A 21,382-nucleotide genomic window follows, 5' to 3' on the forward strand; every position below is an offset into this window, starting at 1 on the left:
AGGCTGTGCTCACAGAAATGGATTCACATGATGCATCTTCCCCAAGGGCAGGCACCATGGGCTGGAGACACTGCCTCACTGTGATGCCTTGGGATTTTGGCTTTCATAGTTCTCAAACCCTGTACTGCTTTAGGGTATAGCTCTAAAACTCCATAGCCTGTCAGCCACTGTTCTCCTGTTTTACTCAGACAAAACAATTCCTCTCCAGGCTGGTAGCTCAAGGACACCCTACTGCCCCAGGCCCCAGAAGGTACAAACAGAAGTGAATTGGGGGAGAGGAAAACTGGGGGTGTATGACTTCATTACCTGAAGCTGTAATTGGAGGATTAATCCCTAATATGCAAATAGACCAAACTTATAATTGTCTGAAAAACTCATGACCATCCTCCACCTTGATGTAGCCCCTCTTGGAGGCGTTTGACCAAGGTGCATCTGCTGAAGGCCTTTAATAAACACTGACTTTTATTCTCTTAATCCTGCCTATCCTCTGTCCTAGGTAGCCACTCCAAGGCATCACTGCCTGGGAGCAGGAGAAGGATCTTCTCCAGGACTGAGGGACACTCTCTCCATCACCTGACCAGTGCTGAAATGGCATCACTGCTCTCAGAGGCCCCCTGGCTCTGTGCAGCACCTCTTCCCACCACCCCTCTGTCCCAAAGAGGCTGTCCTGGTGGATCTGGCAGGGTAAAACATCATTCCCTTGATACACAGCCATAAATAGGTTTCTCACAATCCTTAACTGGCAGCAAGGATGTGGCAGACTGCTCTTGTGTCTTTGACAAAGGGAAAACTCCAGATGACACAGGCCCTTGAAGCAGCAGCAGAAGTAGCTGTGCCTGTGGCACTGCTAGGGAACAATCCAGCCAAACCCTTTAGGTCTAGCTTGCTTTTATTTCCACTTCACTCCCTCCAAATCAGTCCAGGGGCTGTCATAAGGACATGAACATTTGGTAACAAATGTGGCAGAAAAAAGCTGGAGGAACTCCAGAAAGTCTTGCAGGAGCTGTCCCCTCAGCCAGAGTCATTGCTGACAGTCTCAAGACCAAAGGCTGGATGTGGTTGGTAACAGGTCTAGAAATGGTCTGCAAGTGTCTGAACCATTGTATCTATTCTCTCCTATGGATGAATAAGGGATTCATCTAATGTATAAAACCATTGTATAAAAGTGTAATATAAACCCCCCACCAGGGTGATATAACATATATAACATCTTTTTCAAAATACCTTTTTTTTTTCTTCAACCTATGAAGAATATTTAGAACCCAAATTAGGGAGACAAGCTTAGCTTTTCCTTGTAGGAAACTCATTCTTCTCTGTTATAAATGGTGCTAGTTGGCTCGGCTTTAACCCAGCAAGGGCTGCCAGCCCTCTAAGACAGTTTTACTTGTCTTCAGTCCATGTGGCTCTTTCCCAGTTCTTATTACAGCATAAATTTTAAAAAATATTTTTAGTTCAAGCAGGCAAGCAATGAATGAAAGTGAATGTGCCAGATGTCCTCTCAATTCTGTCCAGTCTACCCATTTTCTCCCTCTTCTAGGGTAAACAGATGGTTGTGGACAGGGTATTTATCACAAACCTTTTACAAGGAGAATAAACAGAACAAAAAGCTAGGCCTTAGCAGCACATTGAGCTGCTGGCTTTATTTCCCAAACTTTTTCCCAACCTTTCTAAGGCTGGTTTCTTAGATCCTCTCTCAAGCTAGCCATTTGGTAGGTGTTGGTAGGTGGTGATGGACATGCCTCCTCCTACCACAGTCTGATTTCTTTTATCCCTTTCACGACCCAGACATGGTGACACAGGTTTTTATTATTTTGACTGCAACCTGGACGTAGTGTGTTCACACTAAGCAAGGGCTTGGACCTTTTGCCTAATGATCTCAGCAGAGCTCACCAGGAAGCTGAAATCCAAACCCAGAGTGCTGCCACTTTCCTGACGGCCCCACCCTTGAACGATGGTGTCCCATGTCCCAATATATTAATAAAACAAAGACTTTAATAATCAGATATAACCACAACAGTCAACAACTATCCCAGTAACAAGATCTTACCATGTTAATGGATTATGGATCTGCCACAGTTCATTTTCCTCCTGGGCCCAAGCAGGAGAGGGAAAGCTGGGAGAGTTTGACCATTAATATAAACTCTGTTTTTCACTTGATAGTCTGCTTTCTTGAAGACGTATTGTTTTTCATAGACCTTGGGAATCTGAGAAACTCTGTTAGGAATTATTCGTGTGACACTGGGTCATGCAAACTCTGGAATTCTGCTTACAGTCCCCAGACAAATATTTTACAGTTTATTCTGAGTATGAGAGCACACTGAGAACCTTTTGTCTTTGTGCCTTTCGTTGTGCAGGGCATAAAAAAAAATCTGCAGACCTGAAACTGCTTCTCAGCTTCCCACCCAAAACCAGCACAGCTCACCTGAACTCAGCACCCCTCCTGCATGTGCAGAGGTTGAGTTGAGGGTGCAGTCAGAACAGGGGCTCTCACAAGATGTTCATTACTGCTTGTTGGGTGGTTAAAATAATGAGCAATTGTTTCTGTGGTATTTTAGCTGTGTACAGCTTTGGTCCTGGCCAGGGCAATGGAATTGCAGAGAAGAGCATATTTCAAGCAATAAATTTAAACATTTTGAAACTTGAGGGGAAAAAAAAGATGAACTAAGAGGAAGCCAAAGATTAGGGTTAGATCTTGTTTAAACCAAACTAGGATATCTATCCCTGACAAAAATGTTGACCACGGCCATTCTCTTGGCACCGTGTCTGTTCTCTCCCCACCCTGCTTTCTTGGAAGTCACTGTGCTCTGGCTCTCCAATTAGAGACGGATAACTGATGCATTGCACACTGGAAAAAGCTTATCACGCTGCATTATTTGTTCCATCATTATTTGTTCCATCATTATTTGTTCCACCACCCCTGTGAAATCTATTTCTTCAAGTTTGAAAGGGACTTGGATAAACCACCTGGCCATCCCATCAAGTGTCTGCTCCAGGCAGTTTGTCAGAGACAGTGAAAAGGGCATTGATGGAGTGAATGTGTCTCTGGTACATATTTTGGAGCAAGGGTTTGTGCAATGAGCTGGCAGAGGCTGAGCTGTGTTTTGGAGCATCTGGAGCTGAAGACTGCAGCTCTCCCATATCTGGGAGCTCAGGCCTGAGCTTCTGCCCTTTTAGAGGATCACTCAGTTTGGGTATGTGGACGGGGTGAGAAAAATGTTTTCAGGCTGTGAAAATGGAGGGATGGGGTAGCAGTGGTAATCCCAGGCTGCTGGAGCATGTCAGGGTACTGCCCCAGGGAATCCAAGGGGTGCTGGACAGTGCTGCAGACACAGGACCTCAGCCCCAGGTCTCATTTCATATTGGAAAGGAAATTTCAATGTCAAGCAGGCAAGAGGACTTCCTGACTGATGGAAAAGTCAGAGTTAGGAAGAACCCGCATCTTTTTTGAAACGTCATCTGCACTGGGTGAGGGCAGAAGCCAGGTAATGGAGCTGGATTTGCCCTCATTCTCCACAGCTGGTGGGATGGCTTCCTTTTGTAAGTTTGGGAAACACCTATAAAGCACACTTCTCTGCTGTGTACCTCAGGGAGCTGGTGTGACTGCAAACCACACACAGCTTGGGCACCACAACCAAACTGCACAAAGCACTCACTGCCCCACCACTGCCTGCAGAGCTCAGTGGCTGCAGGTCACAGGAGGACAAAATGTTTAACCATGGAGAAGGTGATGCAGGGCAGTGACTGTAAGCCCTTTTTGGGTGACAAAGACCTGGAAAGCCCCATGAATCTGTCCTCCCCTTGGTGGCCCACTCTGGAGCCTCTCCTGGGGAGGAGGGTGGTGGGTTTTGCCTGCATCCCTGTTACTGACCAAAACTGCCACAGAAAAAGGAGCAGATCGCAGAAGATTTCAGTGAAAACTCTTCATTTGTGGGTTTGGAGTGGTCAGCACTGACATGGGAAAAGATTTCAAAGGTGCCAGGTTGGGGTCTGAGGGCTCTGCCTGAGGCTGCTATAGCACTGAGCCAAAGGGCAGTGCAGTGCTGGGTACTGCTCCTTGGCACCAGAGAGAGAAGATTCCATCCCTGTGCAGCTGCAGGAGGGGTGGAAATTCCAGCCAGATCAGGGGGTGGGCAGCCCTATGAGGGCAGGATGAGGAATGTACCCAGGGAGCAAAGAGCCTGGAGAGCTCTTGTGGCCTGGGAATCTGGAGTTGGTCAGTGTGTTGTGGTGGCACAGGACAGGCTGACCCTCATCCCTCCTCATCCCTTCAGCTGTGGCCTGTCTCTTTTACTGTCTCAGTGGAGACCTGCTTGTGACACAGATTATCTCTGTGTCTGCTATGGAGGAATTATCACTGCAAACAGGATTATCTGCAAGCGAAGGAGCCACTAAAGTTTGATTACAGATACAAGCCTCTCTGGGCCACAGAATAGTTTACAAATTTTTTTTTTGGTAGTAATACTTCTGTTTTGTTGCCTCTTGAAACAGTAGCCATCAATTTTACATACTAACCTCACCAATAACCCATTTACCCAATGTCATTATGAATAACATGGTTATAAGAGCCAGTCCCTTTGTCATGGAGCAGTTTTTGCCTGCAGACAAGGTGGGAAGCAGCTTTCCCTCAACAGTTTTTGCGTTTTAGCAGAAATCTCATTACCTGACATTGACAGACACATGTGCTTCACTTCCTCTTGGGGTGCTGATGAGCAGAGAGAGGCACATCCTGCTGCCAGACACCAACAGGACAAGCACAGCGGCAGCCGTGTGTGAGTTCAGCTGGCAAAGGGTGATGCTAGGTGTGCAAATGCATAGCAAAGAGGAAGGGAAGGGGTCAGATTTTATTTTCTTAGTCAGCACACCTGCAACACACACCAGCCTTGCACCTAAAAGCAAAACCAAACCTTTTAATTTAGTCCTTTTCTCCAGATCAGGAAGATCTGTTTATGTGTGAAGAATTTTCAGTGTTTCATTTTTGTAGAAAGTTAATTCAAAGCACTTCTATTTTGATGTCTTTTTATTTTAGATTTGGGCCACATGTTTGAATGAGTGTATTTGATCATTTGGAGATCGAGAATGGAGAATTAAAATCAATTCCTCCATTGTTTTTTTCTACTTCTGAGTCCAGAATTTCTGCCTTCTGACAATGATTTTGTGGGACAGCTATTCCTAGCTGAAGGCACAGAGCAGAATAATGGGCAGCAAATATTCCTGCAGATGGGATTCTGTTCAAAAAGATTGGAAATAAAAGAGCAAAGTCTAAACTCTGCTATAATTGGGACCAAAAAAATGTATGTAGCATCAAACCACAAGAGCAGTGATGGGCAGGGACCAGGTGGACTCTATTAGTGAGCAAGGAAGAGAAGGAATCTTTCTTCTTCCTAATAGCTGCCAAGAAACATACTTGTTTCAGCTTTTGCATGAAATGATAGATGGTGGCTTTGAAGCCTGAATCTCTTTGGTTTTATTCTTTCTCCTTTTGGGATATGGGTGCTGGGGATGTTCATTACTCACATTGGAAACATTTGCCACAGGAAGCTCCTGGAACAGACTTTGGAAAGCTATGAAAGCCCTAATGTCAGCCCAAAACATCAGGGCTCTCCCAGCACTTGCTGAATCAAATTAAGTGCCAAGATAAATTAATGTTTTTCATCCCAAATTTTGCAAAATCCAGGGTTTTCAAACTCCCTTCCTACCAAGAAAGTCCTCTCTGTTTGAAAAGTGACCCCATTTTGGTGGCAGCAGCTTCTGCAGAATCTGCAACAATGTTTTCTGAAATCTTGCTTCACTCTTCTGTAAATTCTCTTCCACCTCTGTTCCCTTGGTGAAATAGCCAGAATATTTGCATTTTTTTAAAAATCAGAGTTTTCAGTAGTCATAAACATAGGCTAATGAGCATCTTCTGCAAGACAATTTAGTTAATTAATATTTATATGCTGCAGCAAGGCTCAAGAGCTAATCTATGAAGTGTTATTTAATAATTCTGAATGTCTGCCTGGGGAATCCAAGATTGAAATTCACTGCAATTGAATTAAGTTTCAATTAAGGGTTCCTGCCATTAAATCTTTAACACAGGAGCAGTAAACACAACAAAAGCATGAAGCAAGAAGATGCAATTCTGCCTGGCCAGCCTGCGGGCTGAGATAATCAGGATAAGCACCTCTGTTCCTGGCAGGGAAGAGTGAGTGTCACCGGGACAACTCGGTCGTGTTTACCCTTGGGTCAAGCACTGAGCCCACAGGAGCTGAGGTTTCTGCTCCTGTGCCACACTTGGCTGGTGGAGAATGAGCAAAAGGGAAGACTGTCCCAGCCCCGTCGTGTCTGTGGGGGCCAGCATTGTCCCTGGGGGAGTGCTGCAGCCCCACATCCCTCTCTGTGTGCTGCCGAGTGGGAAATGACCCCAGCCAGTGGCAGGGTACCTGCCCACAGTGGCACTCTGTGCGCTGGTGACACTGGCAAACAGCCCCAGCTGCAAAGGGCTCACCCCCCTCAGTCCTCTGCAGCCAGGGCCTCTCCTGTGGCATCGTCCTGCTGTCTCCCAGACAAGGAAGCAGGACATGGAACAGAGAATCCCTTCTCACCATCATTCAGCAGCTCTCTTACCACCACTCAGCAGCCAGCACCTTGCAGGGCTGGGGATCATTCCTGGGAATAATGGTGCCTTCCTCAGCAATGCTGTTGCAGCCAGGTACTGGTGAAGACTTGCTCACAGACCAGGGAGCTGCTTGCTTTTGGGGAGGTTGGGTGTGCTTGTGGATGCGTGTGCAGAAGGGCATCCTGCAGTTATGGCTTTACAGAGAATACCAGTGGGTGGTTCAAGAAGTAAAATACGGATATTATTATTATACACATATAATTTGATTCTTTTAGTCTGAAATAAGCCTCCGGTAAATTTATATTTACTTGGCAGTGAAAACATAAAACTTGGTTTGGCAATTACATTTAGGAAAACATTAGGAACTCAAGGGAGAAAATACTACTTGGCCAAGCATGTTTAACTAATGCTGAGAAATGGGGCTCTGTGAATCTGAATTCAACCCAGTTTTTTAAAGCTACTTACCCGGTCTCCTTCCACTGCTGGCCAACTGACAGAAATTCAATATTTTTCTTCTAGTGAATGAAAAGCATAGTCAGAAACAGTCATTGGGTCAGGTTCATATGCAAAAGCTCCTCTTGTGCTTTTGTTTCCTAATTGCTTTTGGAAGGGTTTTTCAGACTGGGCTGACGCAGTTGTGTGTGTGAATTTCCTGGCAAATAAGAAAGGTGACTGTGTCCAAAAGACATTTAAGAGTGTGAATTCACAGCCTTTCCATGTCTAATCAAGGAGCGTAAACCATTAGCCACATGTTCCCCATTTCCATCACATTTTTTCACACTTAAACAAAAACATGCCAAAGGAAAGGTGCTACATTTTTTAATGCCCCCAAATAGGAACCACAGGAGTCCATTAAATGCTGTGGTCATTTGCAGCATACAAATCAATTTTCCTTGTGGTGGTGAAGTGTTGAATAATGCCTGGTTTGTTTAAAGGAGCATGACTGATTTTGGATGAAGGATCCTGTCACTTTGGCATTTTTAGTTTTATTTATTGCATGCAAGCGTATAAAACCTGGTACTGGTCTCAGTGCCAGGCTTACTAGTGGAAAAGCTGAAAGGACCACATAACGTCTGGTGCAGCAAAGAAGTTCTCCTTCTGCAAGGCATTTGCTGGACTCCTGAAAAACTATTTTGATTAACATGGCAGAGAAGGATTTCATCAGTTGGCATCTGCTGGCTTTATTTTTTCTTCCATTTTGCCTGTGTCAAGATGAATACATGGAGGTGAGCAGAAGATCTTATAAACCAGTGGCCAAAATATTGCAAAGTCACCACCAGACTGGTCACAAAGGTTCCAGAAGCAGGGAAATATTGAAACAGCGGCATCAACTTATAGAGTGGACTGTTGTTAATAGCACATCTACAGACCACAATGTCCTGAGACCAGAGGTAGATGATGTAGAACTGACTACCTCAGATAGAGTCCAGGTACTCTGAATTAATCTTTTAAAGATATCTTTAAAGCTAATGAGAATTTCTTTTTTTTTTGCTAACATTACTAGTGATATATTTATGGAATAGTTTTTATTAAGGCTGTGTATTGGTCTGTATCCTGCTGGGCTGCTTTACAGGATCTTTTAATGAGCTGGTAGAACCAGCAGTGGTTGGGGACATTGATTTCAACACAGGCAGCAGTGCTTTGTTCTGTTGAAACTGTGAGCTTGTGAAATCATATATGCTGAAATACAGTCTCTTAATTATCCTAAGGTATTAATTATTTAATATATTAAATATATTAGATATTTCTAACTCATTCAGATGTGAAGGAAAAGAGAGCATTTCTAGAGGTATTTGGAGAGATTCAATTAGCAGAGAATAATTTTACCTTAAAATGATGTATATAAAGAATATTTCTTGAGCTTGAGACAAAAATAAGGAAATTCTGAATGTTCAAACATTTTATTCTAAGGAGTAGCTTGAAAAAAACAGATAGTACTGTAATGAGTAGATTTAATAATATAAATCAACTGAGAATTTATAAAGAAAAAAAGCTTGCAATGAAATTGTAAATAGTCTGCAGTATCTGCATTTGAAACTGAGAATATTTTTATGCCTTTCATGGCACTTTACATACTATAGTCATTAATTTATAACACAGGAAAAATGGCATAACTTGATTATACACAAAATATTGCAGTCCAAATTTGAAAGAAAAAAATCTGAAGGGCAGAAAATTAAGCTTTTTCTAGCACTAGGCAAAACAAAATTCCACTCAAATGAAGGAGCTTTTTTGATCAATGTGTTTTATTAACAGCAAGAACATGAGTGGTTTTTCCTACATCTGATACAAATATTTGAGTCCTGTACACTTCACCTTTTATCCTTTGGGGTTTTAAAATTTATTCAGATCAAAATATGATATTTTGAATTGCCAAAATCAAAGACATGCAGATAAGTGTTGAATAATAAGGTTATTATTATGATAAGCAGAGAAGAGGTCTGATTTTCATCCTGTCCTGGGCTTGAAGAACTGAAACACATCCAAGTAAGGGAATAGGTTTAATACACTGTATTCCCTGTATTAAAACTCCACAGTGCCTTGCATTTTGTATTTCTTGGGCAGGAGTTAAATGTTCCTCCAGTGCAGTCAGCAGAGCAGATATTTAACTGTAGGCATGTTCAACTGTGCTTGCAGAGTGTAAGCAGTGTAAAACATAAGCTGTACAGTCCAAAGAGCCAGCCAGTGTGTGCAGACCCCTTTACTGCAGGGAGAATTCTGTGTGCTGCAGACCTTGTACAGAAGATTCCCCTTTAACACCACACAATTTCAGATAATGCAGGATTTAATGCAAAACCACAGCTTTTTAGGGCTCAAACTTTCCCCCACAGAAAGTGTGCTCAGGCTGCATGTGTCTCTTGTCAGAGAGTTTAATGCAACTTGTCTGGAGCTGCCTGCTGGGGAACAGGTTGTGACAATAAAATCAAGCCCAGTGATCCGAGTACAGCTGATGGCAGCCATTTACCTGCCAGCCCATCTCCAAGAAGCAATCTTTTGTGGGGAAATGATGCAATTTTTGGCTTACCGAAATGAAATGGAGCACTAGCAGATGCGCGAGAGGGATAATCAATCACACAGTGGTTACGCAATATGTGTTTTCCACTTCCAGACTCCAGGAATTTCTAGGCAGAGGAAGAACAAAGGTGGCACTGACATGTTTTAATTCATGTCAAATCTCTCTCTTTCCCTTGAGTTATATGGAAACTATTCAATTCCTATTTCCTGCTTTCTTAGTTATTTTAGATGGAATAACTCTACCCAGCTAAAGAGAATTTAGGCTGGGGAATTTCACCCTCTTGATAAAGTGTTTCAAAGGTCTCGTTCCCTGCTGTGGAAAAGAGATGATAGTATTTGTTGTTACTATCTATTGTATGTTATTGCTATTTGTTGTCTTTGCTGCACCGAGTGCAAGGCCAGCTTCCACACTGCTGTTAAATCATGTAAAATATAACGTGCATTTTTCAAGAACTCTTAGTGACTAAGCAGAGTCACGTCAGACCATTTTGCCACTTCAGGTTGCTCTTTGAAAATCTTTCAGTATCACTAGCCAAGCAGTGTTTTAGCCTGAATTTTGGCAACTTTTGTTTGCTTCTTTGCTTGGAGAAGGGCATGGAGGGCCTAAGTGCCCACAGAGACAGATATTTTGCATTCAGAACAGAAGCCAAGAATGGTGGAGGTGCATCACTCATCTTCTGCTTTGTCTTCGACGATAAAACAGAAATTCATAAAATTAATCAGGAAGTCAAAAAGGGTCAAAGGTTGGGTCTCCAATTATGACTTGTTCACAGCTTTAATTTAAGGGAATTTCATAGACCATCTGTTGCCTAGATTATTCTCCTACATACTAAATCATGGGAAATTCAGCAGATAGCTTCAGAAATAGTTCCAGTTTTCTATCAATGTTAGGATATCAATGTGGCAGATGCATTTCCCAACCTCCTAAATTATATTCAGGTTCTGGCAGCAAAGCCAAAGATTCACTGACAAAAATTATGCACAAATGGCTGCAAAGGATGCCTTTGGCAAGTAGATTGCAACTAATCTCTATGTCACATTTGAGTGTAACTTTATTTTAGGAACATATTTTTCCTTTAAATGTACTCTTCATGAAGTTCTCTGATTTTAAAGATTAGAAGAAAATCCTAAATAATACTCATCCTTGGCAGCTGACCACGAATAATTTTTTTCTCCTAGTGAAAGAGTAAAGGTAATAAATTAATTACTTTATGACTTGCATAAAAAGCTATTTTTAAATCAGTGGAACTGTTGCATACAACCAGACTGGCAGGACTTGCCTTATTTCACACCTAAGAACCTGATGATCTTTTTTTGAGGTAATGCCTGATAGCACTTGGTTATGACCATCACTAGTATCTATTTTATTTTAAAATAGCTGTTTCTCTAATAAAGTTGTTCAAGATTTCACTACATTGTCTGAAAAAGACAAATTGCATCTGCACAGAGAGAGTCTCACATGCAGTCCACTTTGCTGGATTCATGTCTTCCCTCAATTACAATCTCTTCTAAGTCTTTGGATTTTTTTAGGCTGATATGACTTATTTGCTCTTGGGAGATGTGTACTTAGCTCACCTTCCCATTTAACGTGAATATGAAACATTATCTAAAAGAAGATGGAGATTTTAATCTCAATGAAAAAATCAGTTATTCTTTTAGGGGGTACAATCCTCTTGTACTTGGCTCCCTTTCAAGGACTGAAAATGGGCTGAAACCAGAGCCACTTCTTCTCTCATAGCAGGAATGTTATAAAAAGTGCATTTGGTGATTGTCAGTTATGTCCTGCCTAACAACTGGAAGAGACAAAACAGCCAGAAAAATACAAACAGGTTCTCCAGGAAGTGGGAGTTCAAGAGGCAGAGCCTATTTTTCTCATTAAGTATAGACCTTGTCTAGAATTAATCTAAAAAGCATAACCTTGACCAAACCCCATAAGTATGAAGCCCTTCTGCCCATTGGCAAGTCTTAACTTTTCCATAACTCTTTGAATAGGAAGGATATTTGTTTAGCTGTCAACTCAGCCTTTATTCCCATGGTAACTTCACCATCACTGGTTCCAGCTGGACAGGGCTGTGTCTGTCCCCTTGGAGGAGCTGCAGTATTTTGGTGGTGTCATGAAATGAATTTCCTATATCCATAAGTCCCTAAGCCTCCTGAAATCAATGAATTCCAAGGGTTTGCTTGGTATTATCCAAAACACAGGCAGAATGTTTCAGGTGACATCAGTGGTGACACTGAGGGCAGGAATACAGCACATCTGTGGGCTCATTTGACAGCTCCCATCCTGACAGGGGCTCATTTTCTGACACTAAACCAATAAGTCTGCATTGGGCAAGGAATTTGACAATGATAAAGATTAGGGAAAAGAAAGGGAAGGAAGGCAAATAATAGAGTGATTAAAGAAAAGTAGTAGTTGGATTGGTGTAACTATCCATCTCCAGATTTTAAGAACTGAAGGTTTGCATCTCAGGATATTCGGAAAGAATTGTAGGGAAAAGAAACAAAGATGGAACAAATGAGGCGGTAGAGAAGTAAAATCAAACACTGAATCTTGGCTTTATCTGACATACTGGAAAATCTATGATAACTAAGTTATGAAACTCAATCAGAATTGAATGAGTCTCCATTAATACAAACACAATAATATGGAAAAGAAAACCACTCAAACAAAGCCATTATAAACTGATTGCTACAGTAGTAATGAACTGATTACTTTATTTGTGCTGCTGTATTGGTCAGCATATAGGTTTTCATGGGTTCACATTCACCACTACAAATGATCAAAAACCCCTAACACCTCGTGTTAAGTTCAAATTTTTGTCTTGTGTCTTGGCACTTTTTTAGGGTCTCCTGACTTTAGTAGCCTGTAAATACACAGGTCTAGGATCATGAAGAGGAATATGCTGCACAGAGATTTTTTTAGTATCTTCTTTGTGTGCTCCAACACAATTTTATTTATGTTTAATAGAGTTCACTGCTGAAGGTCAAATCAAGTCCCTTGTGTCCTACTACTGGTTGTACATAGGCAGGTTTGTCATCAAAGGTCAGTTAAAATGTGGGATCAGGATGTGAATCTAATTGAAATATTCATCTAAATTTCATTAGATGTTATTAATTTATTTTAAAAACATTCATTATTTAACAGGATAAGCTGGGATTTTTAATATTCGTTATAGATTTTTGAATGCTTCAAGAGCTATTCCTTTAAATCTTCCAAAAATAACACCTTCAGGGATCACCTGTGTGGGAATTTCATGCCAGATAAGAACTGTTTTGAAAACTTACCAAGTATATAAACAGAAATACATAATGAAGACCCTGTAACCAACATGCATAAGATTGATGTCCTCCATGAATGAGCTACTTAAAGCTTATTTTTGTGCACTTAGCCCCCCCAGCCTGGACCGCAGAACCCAGACTGCAGCTCCTGCTGCCGAGGTGACTTTGGAGTTCGACTCTACCAAGGGCCCCCAGGACCCCCTGGGCCCCCTGGGATGCCAGGTAAAGATGAAGTTTAACCCACTTTTTTTATCAGTCTAATTGCAGGCCATAAATTACAGGCTATTCTATGAAATATCAGAGAGTGGTCCAAACATCAGTATCTGGGGACAGATTCAGGAACAAGTTTTTCTATCATTTCAGAGGAGACAGATATTTTCCATTGAAAACCTATTTGTTATTAAAATTCAGCTTTCACAAATTCATACTGAAAGTAATCTTATCACACCTCTAGGAAAAACTGGTCTCTCTTAAAACAGCATGAAGCTCCCAATAAACTTGGAAGAGCTTGTTCCCTGGAGCTGATTATTGTCATCACCTTTGTATATCCAGCTGTGTTACTGTTTTCAAGGGCTTTTCTTCATCTAGCATACTGCTAGCTAATATTTTACAGAAACACAATGCTTCTGTTCTCCCACAGAAATTCCTTCACTTTCTTCTTTCATCTTGTCTTTCATAATAAAAAAATCCCCTTTTTTAACATAAAAATGTCTTCAGTAGAACAGCATACACAAGAAAGTATATACTTTGATCTGATAATTGATATGGAAATATAAGAGCCTAGAGAAGGGAAAATGTTTGTTTCATGCTGGTGTCAGTTTGTTATATCATCTGCCTTCAGAGATGTGGAAATCACATCTTGAAAAACTTACATCTTCTGTTAACACAATGAAAATGCAATTCAGTGATCCATTACTTACTAATAAATTGTTGGATTCTGAGAAGCAGGATATGATTTTATACTACAGCCACGTTTTCAAGGCTGCAGTGGACACACTGGGGCATGGCCTGGTCCCAGCTTTGCCCTTCCTTCCTGTCTCAGTTCCACTTTCTGTCACTGCAGGATACCACAAATGTACATCTGGCAGCAGCCTCCCGCACCCTGGGACTTCTGTCTCCTTCATTTGCTGGATTTCATGTTGCTGTGCCTGTAAGGGGAACAGCAGCAGTTGCTTTTCCCCTTGATTGAATCAAATGTTGCTTGCAGACTTCTGTTCTGAACTGGTAGAGCAGTTCTGGCTTCACATAAAGGATCTTGTTATTTTTAAGAGCTGCAGATTCCTCTATTCAAACAAAAAAATGTGCATAATTTCTTTCAGCATTTGGCTTCCTTGTTTGAAGTTTTTTTTTTTTTTCTTAATAGAAAAACTCTGAAGGATCACTTCATCGTCAGATTGGATCTCAAACAACACTATTCTTCTTGTAAATTTGCAACCAGAGAGAATAATCAAAGAACAAGCAGAGTGGCAAAGAACCTAATTTCAATTCAGGTTGAATTAGAACAATGATGACATTAATTAATCCCCTGAGCTGAAAGATCAGGCTTTTGCTGCAGGAGGAATAATAATTGCTCAGTTTTTCTAGCCAGCTTTAAAATCCTGTCAGCTGCATAGACATTTGCTTAGTAATTTAGTCAGTCAACACCAGGAAGCAAGTAATACTGCAGATGCATGAGTACGTTTTGCAATGACTTGTTTTACTCATTTACTCATAGTAAGCCATCTCAAAAAGCGCTTAATTATAAAAATTTTGTCTCTCTTTAAATCTAGGACTATGTAGTCAAATGGCCCCTAGCCAGCACCCTGCAAATACACACTGTCCTCTTTTTAGCACAGATTTTAACAACTTTAATGCTACAGCCATTCATCATTTGTGTGGATTGTGTGTTTTAAAGATAGCAAAATCTTATTCAAAATTAGCTTATCCTATCATGATTGACTTAATTTACCAGGAAATTGGTGTTTATGCTAAAGCAAAACTACTTCTGCAGGCTACTTAGTATGTGGCAACTGAAAGAGGCTTTTGCTTTCCTTGAGCCTTCTCTCTGCTGAGATCTTCCTGCACATCTCCCCCACAAGGCAATGACTTGAGACACCACCAGTTTATACAGCAACATGAGGGTTAACTCCCAAAATCTATGTCCTTCATCAAAACCTTTACCATCAACCTGACCATGCAGCAGTGTCTTATCCAGTTCATCTCAGCCTGGGGTTTATGGCGCTGAAGAGCTGGTGGAAGAGGATCCTGTCACACTCGTTTGTTAAAATATGATAAATTCTTTAAATAAAACAGAAAGTTTTGCTTCCCTTCAGGAAATCATGGAAACAATGGAAATAATGGAGCAACTGGCCAGGAAGGAGCCAAAGGTGAGAAAGGAGACAAAGGAGATATTGGACCAAGAGGAGAGCGTGGCCATCATGGACCCAAAGGCGAGAAGGGTTACCCTGGGATTCCCCCAGAGCTGCAGGTACAACATCTCTGGCTCCTATTGGCTGCAGCAAAACTCAGATCATGGTTTTCTTCACTGAAAAAACAGCACCTTATTACTGTAAGATACTTAAGAAGCAAATCCCCTTGTAAATTAATACTGTAACAGGCATATACAGCCCTTGTCCTTACTGAAAAAAAAGTGCTCTGCCAGATCTTTCTGGAAAAGAAAAGCTTTAGTCAGAATCCAGCTGAGAAATAGGCAGGAAGAAACATATATGCTTCCCTTTGAGGGCAAAAAGCCAGTATCTGGGTTATTAAAAGAGAATAGCGGGGACTATCATTTTCCTACCAAGCTGTATCACATAAATAATTGCACTTCCCACAGCATATGGAAAGAGTAAAGGAATCATGTTTCTCAGGGTAGCCAGGCTTTATGAGACTCTCAGAAGCACATGTATCCAGCTACTCAAATTTTTTGAGTGCAGTAAAAGTCCTTTAGTTTCAAAAAATACCCCTCAGTAGTAGTCTGTATATTTATATGTCTAGGTATTTTAAATATGTTTAGGGCCATGTAGGTTCTGCCTATGAATGAATAATTCAAAAGCCAGATGAGCAATTAAATATGGGTTCAAGCCTGAGTTGTTGAGCTCAACTCTTGTATTGGCACAATTTCACAGCTCTTGGATTAAAGCCTCTTCAAATCCCAGGAATCTGGCAGATGGCAGAGAGTTTGTGTATGTATATATAAATATATACGTATGTGTATATAAATCTCTATACACACTCACACAGATAAACATATATACATATTCATACATGTGCATATAGATATAATATATGCATGTAGAAATATATATAATATATGCTCATGGTATAACTGAATATCTGATAAACATACCTTTAATTACATTCAACATACATCCTTCTACAATTTTAAAATTAACTACCACTGTTTTTTTCCTTACATAAAGACAATGGTAGTATTGTAATTAAAACTGAGTGATGACAGAAGATGAACAAGGAAAGCTCATATTGTAATACCTATTTCCAATACTTAAAATTCCATCACTCCTTTTATCAAATGTGTTTAAAAATGTTTACAGTATTTCTTACCACCATACTTAAGAATTTTAAAATCAGTGGTGATATAGGAGGAAACACTTTTGAGTACAAAACTGTTTTAAGTGCAGGATTATTTTGAAAAACTTTGTGCATCCATGTTGACCTGCTACTTCATAATGAGACCTAGTGAGAAAAGATATATTTTTCTGCTGTTCTGTTCAGCCCACAAAATGTTACTCAGGGTCAAAGAGACTGTGAAATGGAATCTAGACAAAAAGCAATAAATTCCATCAATCTGCCACTGCAGCTGCTTTCCTTTAACAGACTTTGATGTGATCCTGGCTGAGAAGCCAGATATTAACAATTTGCCGTAATAGAAAATGCATCCATGCAGGGGTAAGGAAAATCAGCCCAAGCTTTCAGCTCACATCTGGAGCTCCTTAAATTTCTGAACAGATGGCTAACGATTTCCGTTGTTGGATCCAGACTTGCATTTGATTGTCTGTTTTCATTTTGTTCTGGTTTGGATCTGAAATCAAAAGGAGTTTGGGCTGGTTTTTTTTTTATTTTTTTATTTTTTAAATACCAGCATAGCTGGACTCTCACAAAAAATGTAATTTTTTTGTGATGGGCAGTAACAGATGCAATTGAACACTTGTCATTTAAGAAGCTGAGATAGAAATAAAAAGCCAAGTGTATATGTAACCTTTTGGCAACAAAGTGCAGCAATTCTGATTCTACGCCATTTGCTCACATAATGGGGGCAGGGGAATGATAGACTTACAGAAAAGGTCACTCCCTTCCCTAGCCAGGCCAGCTGGCAGGGTCATTCCCTGGTATCTTCCTGAGGATAATTTAAATTGTCTGGTGTAGGATGTTTTGCACTACTTCCTATGAAACATTTCTATGACAAGAAGTGAAACACAAAGTTGAAGCACAGTTTTAATTTTCTTATTTTCACCTCTTGGTCTCCACCACCCTCTGTTTTCAAAATTGTGGGCAACTGACAAGACAGAAAAACTATTGAATATGGAGTGTCAGCTGCAGCACTTCCAGAGGACCTCTAATAAAAGTGCTTCATGTATCTCTAAGCAAGAAACACTAATCTTCATGGATTTTACTGACCATTGTTCATTTTCACACATGCAGTTAAAAGCAATATCCAGTTTAAATGCATTGGGGAGTACATAAAACTACATAAAACGTTTTTGTCAGAAACACCATTCCAATACTATATTGCTGTTGCATCATTCTAGTAAGACTTAAAAGTAAATAAAATCTGAAATTAAGGTTCTGAACTGCAAACACTTGACCATACACTTACTTTACAGTCATGAATGGTCCAATTGAATATGAGAACCCTAGTCTTCTTCCAGTTGCATTCAATGGGAGTTTTGTTAACTGGAGTTTATTGGCCTTGGAGCAAACCCTAGAAGAACATCTCTGTCAGGAAAATAAACAGACTGCAAATACAGGAAAAAAAATCTGTTGCCTCGTTGCTCTACACACGTGTTTTTCATGAACGACTGCCTGAATAAGAACTGGATTTTTGCAGGTCGCATTTATGGCTTCAATGGCTACTCACTTCAGCAACCAGAACAGTGGAATCATCTTCAGTAGCGTTGAAACCAACGTTGGGAATTTTTTTGATGTCATGACTGGGAGATTCGGTGCTCCAGTGAATGGTGAGCATTTGCAAAACAGAATAATGTGACTATTGGAGATGTAGAGAGACATGTGGTCAAAAAGGATGAGGCACATTTAACTGCCTTTGCACTCCGTCTGCATAGCTCTTGCTACCTACTTTCCAGAAAAATTAATTGAAAGCTGAGCAAGCCAAGAGTGGTCTTGCCAGCCAGTGAGACCAGTGCTGACACAAAGGCGGGAGGAAGAGGCATGGCCAGAGCTGGGGAGGGAGCAGGACTGTCTGCTTTGCTGTGGCTCCTTAGCCCTTCAGCCACTGTGATGACAGAACCACAGTCTTAATGTTATAGCAAGCAGCAGCAGCTTCACAGTTGCCTCCTCCACCTCCTGCCTCCTGTCAATCTCTTCATCCTCATCCTCCCCCATGCCAATTCAGCTGAGAGCTGACCTGCAACAGATGTGTGGCTGGAAATGAGGCATTACAGCTCTTCATGGTTATTTCTCAGCTGCATCAATCCCCCTCTTATGCAGCTGTGATGCAGGAAGAACACTTGCCATATGCAGAATTAAAATTAATCAGATTTTGGAATGCTATAAGCAGAAACAAAATATCTGCTGACAACTGGAAGGCAGTTTTGTCTACAGCTGTTATGGTTTCTAACCAAGAAGCACAAATGTGCGGCATGATTACTTCTTTCTATGAAGCAAACAAGTTGTTTTTTATAACCTTTTCAGGGGTATATTTCTTTACTTTCAATATGATGAAACATGAAGATGTGGAGGAAGTGTACGTGTACTTGATGCATAATGGTAATACAGTGTTCAGCTTATACAGGTAAGTAAAGGGCCAGGACATCTCAATGTAAAAACATTTGTATGGTTGTGACAGCTTGCTCATCTTTCAAGAACTGTAAAATTGTTCATTTTTTTTGGAAGAAATTCTCTAGGGTAAAATAACCAACAAGAAAACCTATTTTCTTGCAATCCTCAGCATGCATATTTGGACCATACACACCACAGATGCTGGACCTAAAGTTCAGCCTTGATCACCATTTCCTCAAACTCAGGGTTTAGCACAGCAAGTCAGGGTTGGAGTTCAGTGGTATCATGCTTTCATTCCGCTAAAATATGTCTTCATCCTCGTTTTGTTTGTCAGAGAAAGGAAATAATGAAGTGTCCAGTGACTACTTACAGTCATGTTAACACGAGGGAAGAGAAATTTACTTTAAAGTTGGGAAGTGTTTAAGCTGCAGAAGTAAGGATGAGTGAGAAGCAAAGTCTTCCATTTACTGGCCTTTTTATCATTAGCACACCACCACAGGCAGCTTCATCCCCAATAGATCTCTGCAAAAGGAAAAGTGCTTCATTTCTGTTTCCCCTGAAGCACTGATGTCAGAAAAGGCAAGAGGTAGAAGAGAGGAGGCAAAGCCAGGAGGCTAGCCCACATCAAATGTACCCATATTCCAATGAAAGGCTCAGTAGGGAGCAAGCTGCCTGTGTCTGCTCACTGCCTGTGCTGGGAGTACAGGGACTCAGCTCTTAAAATTAGTTGGGATGAACTCAAGGGGAAAAAAGCATCACAGGAAATCTGTAGTGTTGTCATCAATGAGCAGCATTTCATTTTAAACAAAAAATTTGTTCCTGTGCCCTGTAAAAAAAATAAGTTTCAATTCCAGAACTTCAGAAAGGAATGAGATAATGCATTTAGGTAAGGTGCGAAATTTGACTAGGAGATCAAATGCAGAAAGTTGCCAGAATTTCCTTATAAAGCCGAAAAAATGTTGGAAAGTCTTTCAAGAAAGTTTTGCTCAGGATAACAATGTACTTGGATTTTTTTGTAAAGTTGTTTGTTTGGTCACTATTGAGAAACAAAAACCTGACTTGTTAAAATATTCATCCTTAGCTATGAATCCAAAGGGAAAGCAGATACTTCAGGAAACAGTGCAGTCCTAAAACTTGCCAAAGGAGATGAAGTTTGGCTGCGAATGGGAAATGGAGCCCTCCATGGGGACCATCAACGCTTCTCCACCTTTGCTGGGTTTCTTCTTTTTGAAACCAAGTAAAAAAAAAAAGGAAACAACCCAACAGATGTTTATGTGAAAAAACCATCTTTTTTGGAACTTGTATATTTCACTGGACTGTGAAATAACTTTACAACATTGGAGGATCAAGAAGCCTTGTTTTGATGCAATGTGCTGCTACCCGTGTATGAGAGATAAGCTGAATACATTGGGTAGCTGACACAGATTCACAGAGTATCTATTGTCATCTGAGTTGCACCTATTTAATCATTAAATGTTGCTATTGCTCTCTTCCCCAAAAGTGATGAAAAACAAAGGAAAGTGAGTTTAAAGAATTTAAAGAGCAGTTTACATGAAGTCAATTTCATCTCTAAATATATTTTAGTTATATGTCAGGAATTGAACAACTGATTCAAAAGTTTTGGATCATTTATTCAGTTCATCTTAAATGTTCATTTAAATTTGCATCATGGAAACAGGCCTGAATGTATTATAAGCAGGCTCAGGTGAGACCAGATCTAAAGGAAGTTTGTACTGGATTGGAATGAGCTCAAATCAAAGCAAAAAATGTGAAAATATAGATGTCAAGGATTCAGGTTTATTGCATTCCCATCTCAAACCTCTGAAGATGTATCTGGTGTCATTTTTCAAAGATTTTTAGCACATATTTATGCTTAGTCTCTCTCTGTTAGAAGAAGAATGTCAGTAGTTCTTGCCTTAGTAGCAGCTTGAAGCTAAGGTAATTTAGTTTGCAGTGTGAAGGGGATCAGGCAGGGGAACTGTAATGTTTCCCCCTAGCCTTAGAATTTTTAAAACCTGATGTAAGCCAGTGCAGGGTGTCAAAGCAAAGGCAGATACGCTAGAGAAATCAGGATACACCAACAGCACAGAGATAAACAAACTTTGTGGTGTTTGGAGGTCCTCCAGAAGGATATACCTTATAATATTGCATATTTACTTAACAGTGAAGTTGTTGAAACAGTTTTCCTAGCAGTCTTCCAAGAATCAGAATTTCAGGAAAAACCATTGCAAAGCAGCAGCTAAGCCAGTTCAGTATTTAAACTGGTGAAAGTAAATGCTAGCTGGCTTAGTAGTTCTGGTCCCAATACACTGGGCCACTCTTCAGCATTCATGCCACTGACTTTTCAAAATTTGGGTACCTGAAATTCTATCTTGCTATTTTCATTTGAATGAGCACTAAAATCAATACTGAAGTTTGAATGTACCTTGTTCTGACTCCCCACACAAAAATGAATGAAATATAAATTCCTTTTTACAGACATTACATTTTAATCAGATATTACCTGCCATTAATGTATAACAGGAATATGGGGTT

The 21,382-nt window shown here is 40.6% G+C and overlaps 1 protein-coding gene across 2 annotated transcripts; it reads left to right on the forward strand.

Annotated features, from left to right (window-relative positions):
- The first annotated feature begins 7,644 nt into the window (after positions 1 to 7,644).
- On the forward strand, positions 7,645 to 21,382 carry C1QTNF3 (C1q and TNF related 3). Of its 2 annotated transcripts, none has more exons than XM_058824070.1 (6): positions 7,645 to 7,821; positions 13,000 to 13,111; positions 15,202 to 15,356; positions 17,937 to 18,066; positions 18,761 to 18,860; positions 19,929 to 21,382. In XM_058824070.1, the coding sequence occupies exons 1-6, from the start codon at positions 7,738 to 7,740 to the stop codon at positions 20,086 to 20,088; spliced, it is 741 nt and encodes a 246-aa protein (XP_058680053.1). In that variant the 5' UTR covers positions 7,645 to 7,737; the 3' UTR covers positions 20,089 to 21,382. The 2 variants fall into 2 exon arrangements, with proteins under 2 accessions (XP_058680053.1, XP_058680052.1); XM_058824069.1 differs by having other exon boundaries at positions 7,738 to 8,025.

Source organism: Ammospiza caudacuta, chromosome Z, assembly GCF_027887145.1.
Source record: "Ammospiza caudacuta isolate bAmmCau1 chromosome Z, bAmmCau1.pri, whole genome shotgun sequence".
In the NCBI taxonomy this organism is placed as follows: Eukaryota; Metazoa; Chordata; class Aves; order Passeriformes; family Passerellidae; genus Ammospiza; species Ammospiza caudacuta.

Coding starts and splice junctions, on each gene's coding strand:
- C1QTNF3 (XM_058824069.1), top strand. CDS start 7,738: ATGGCAGAGAAGGATTTCATCAGTTGGCATCTGCTGGCTTTATTTTTT. Junction 8,026..12,999: donor CTACCTCAGATAGAGTCCAG/GTACTCTGAATT, acceptor TTGTGCACTTAG/CCCCCCCAGCCTGGACCGCA. Junction 18,067..18,760: donor ATTCGGTGCTCCAGTGAATG/GTGAGCATTTGC, acceptor TAACCTTTTCAG/GGGTATATTTCTTTACTTTC.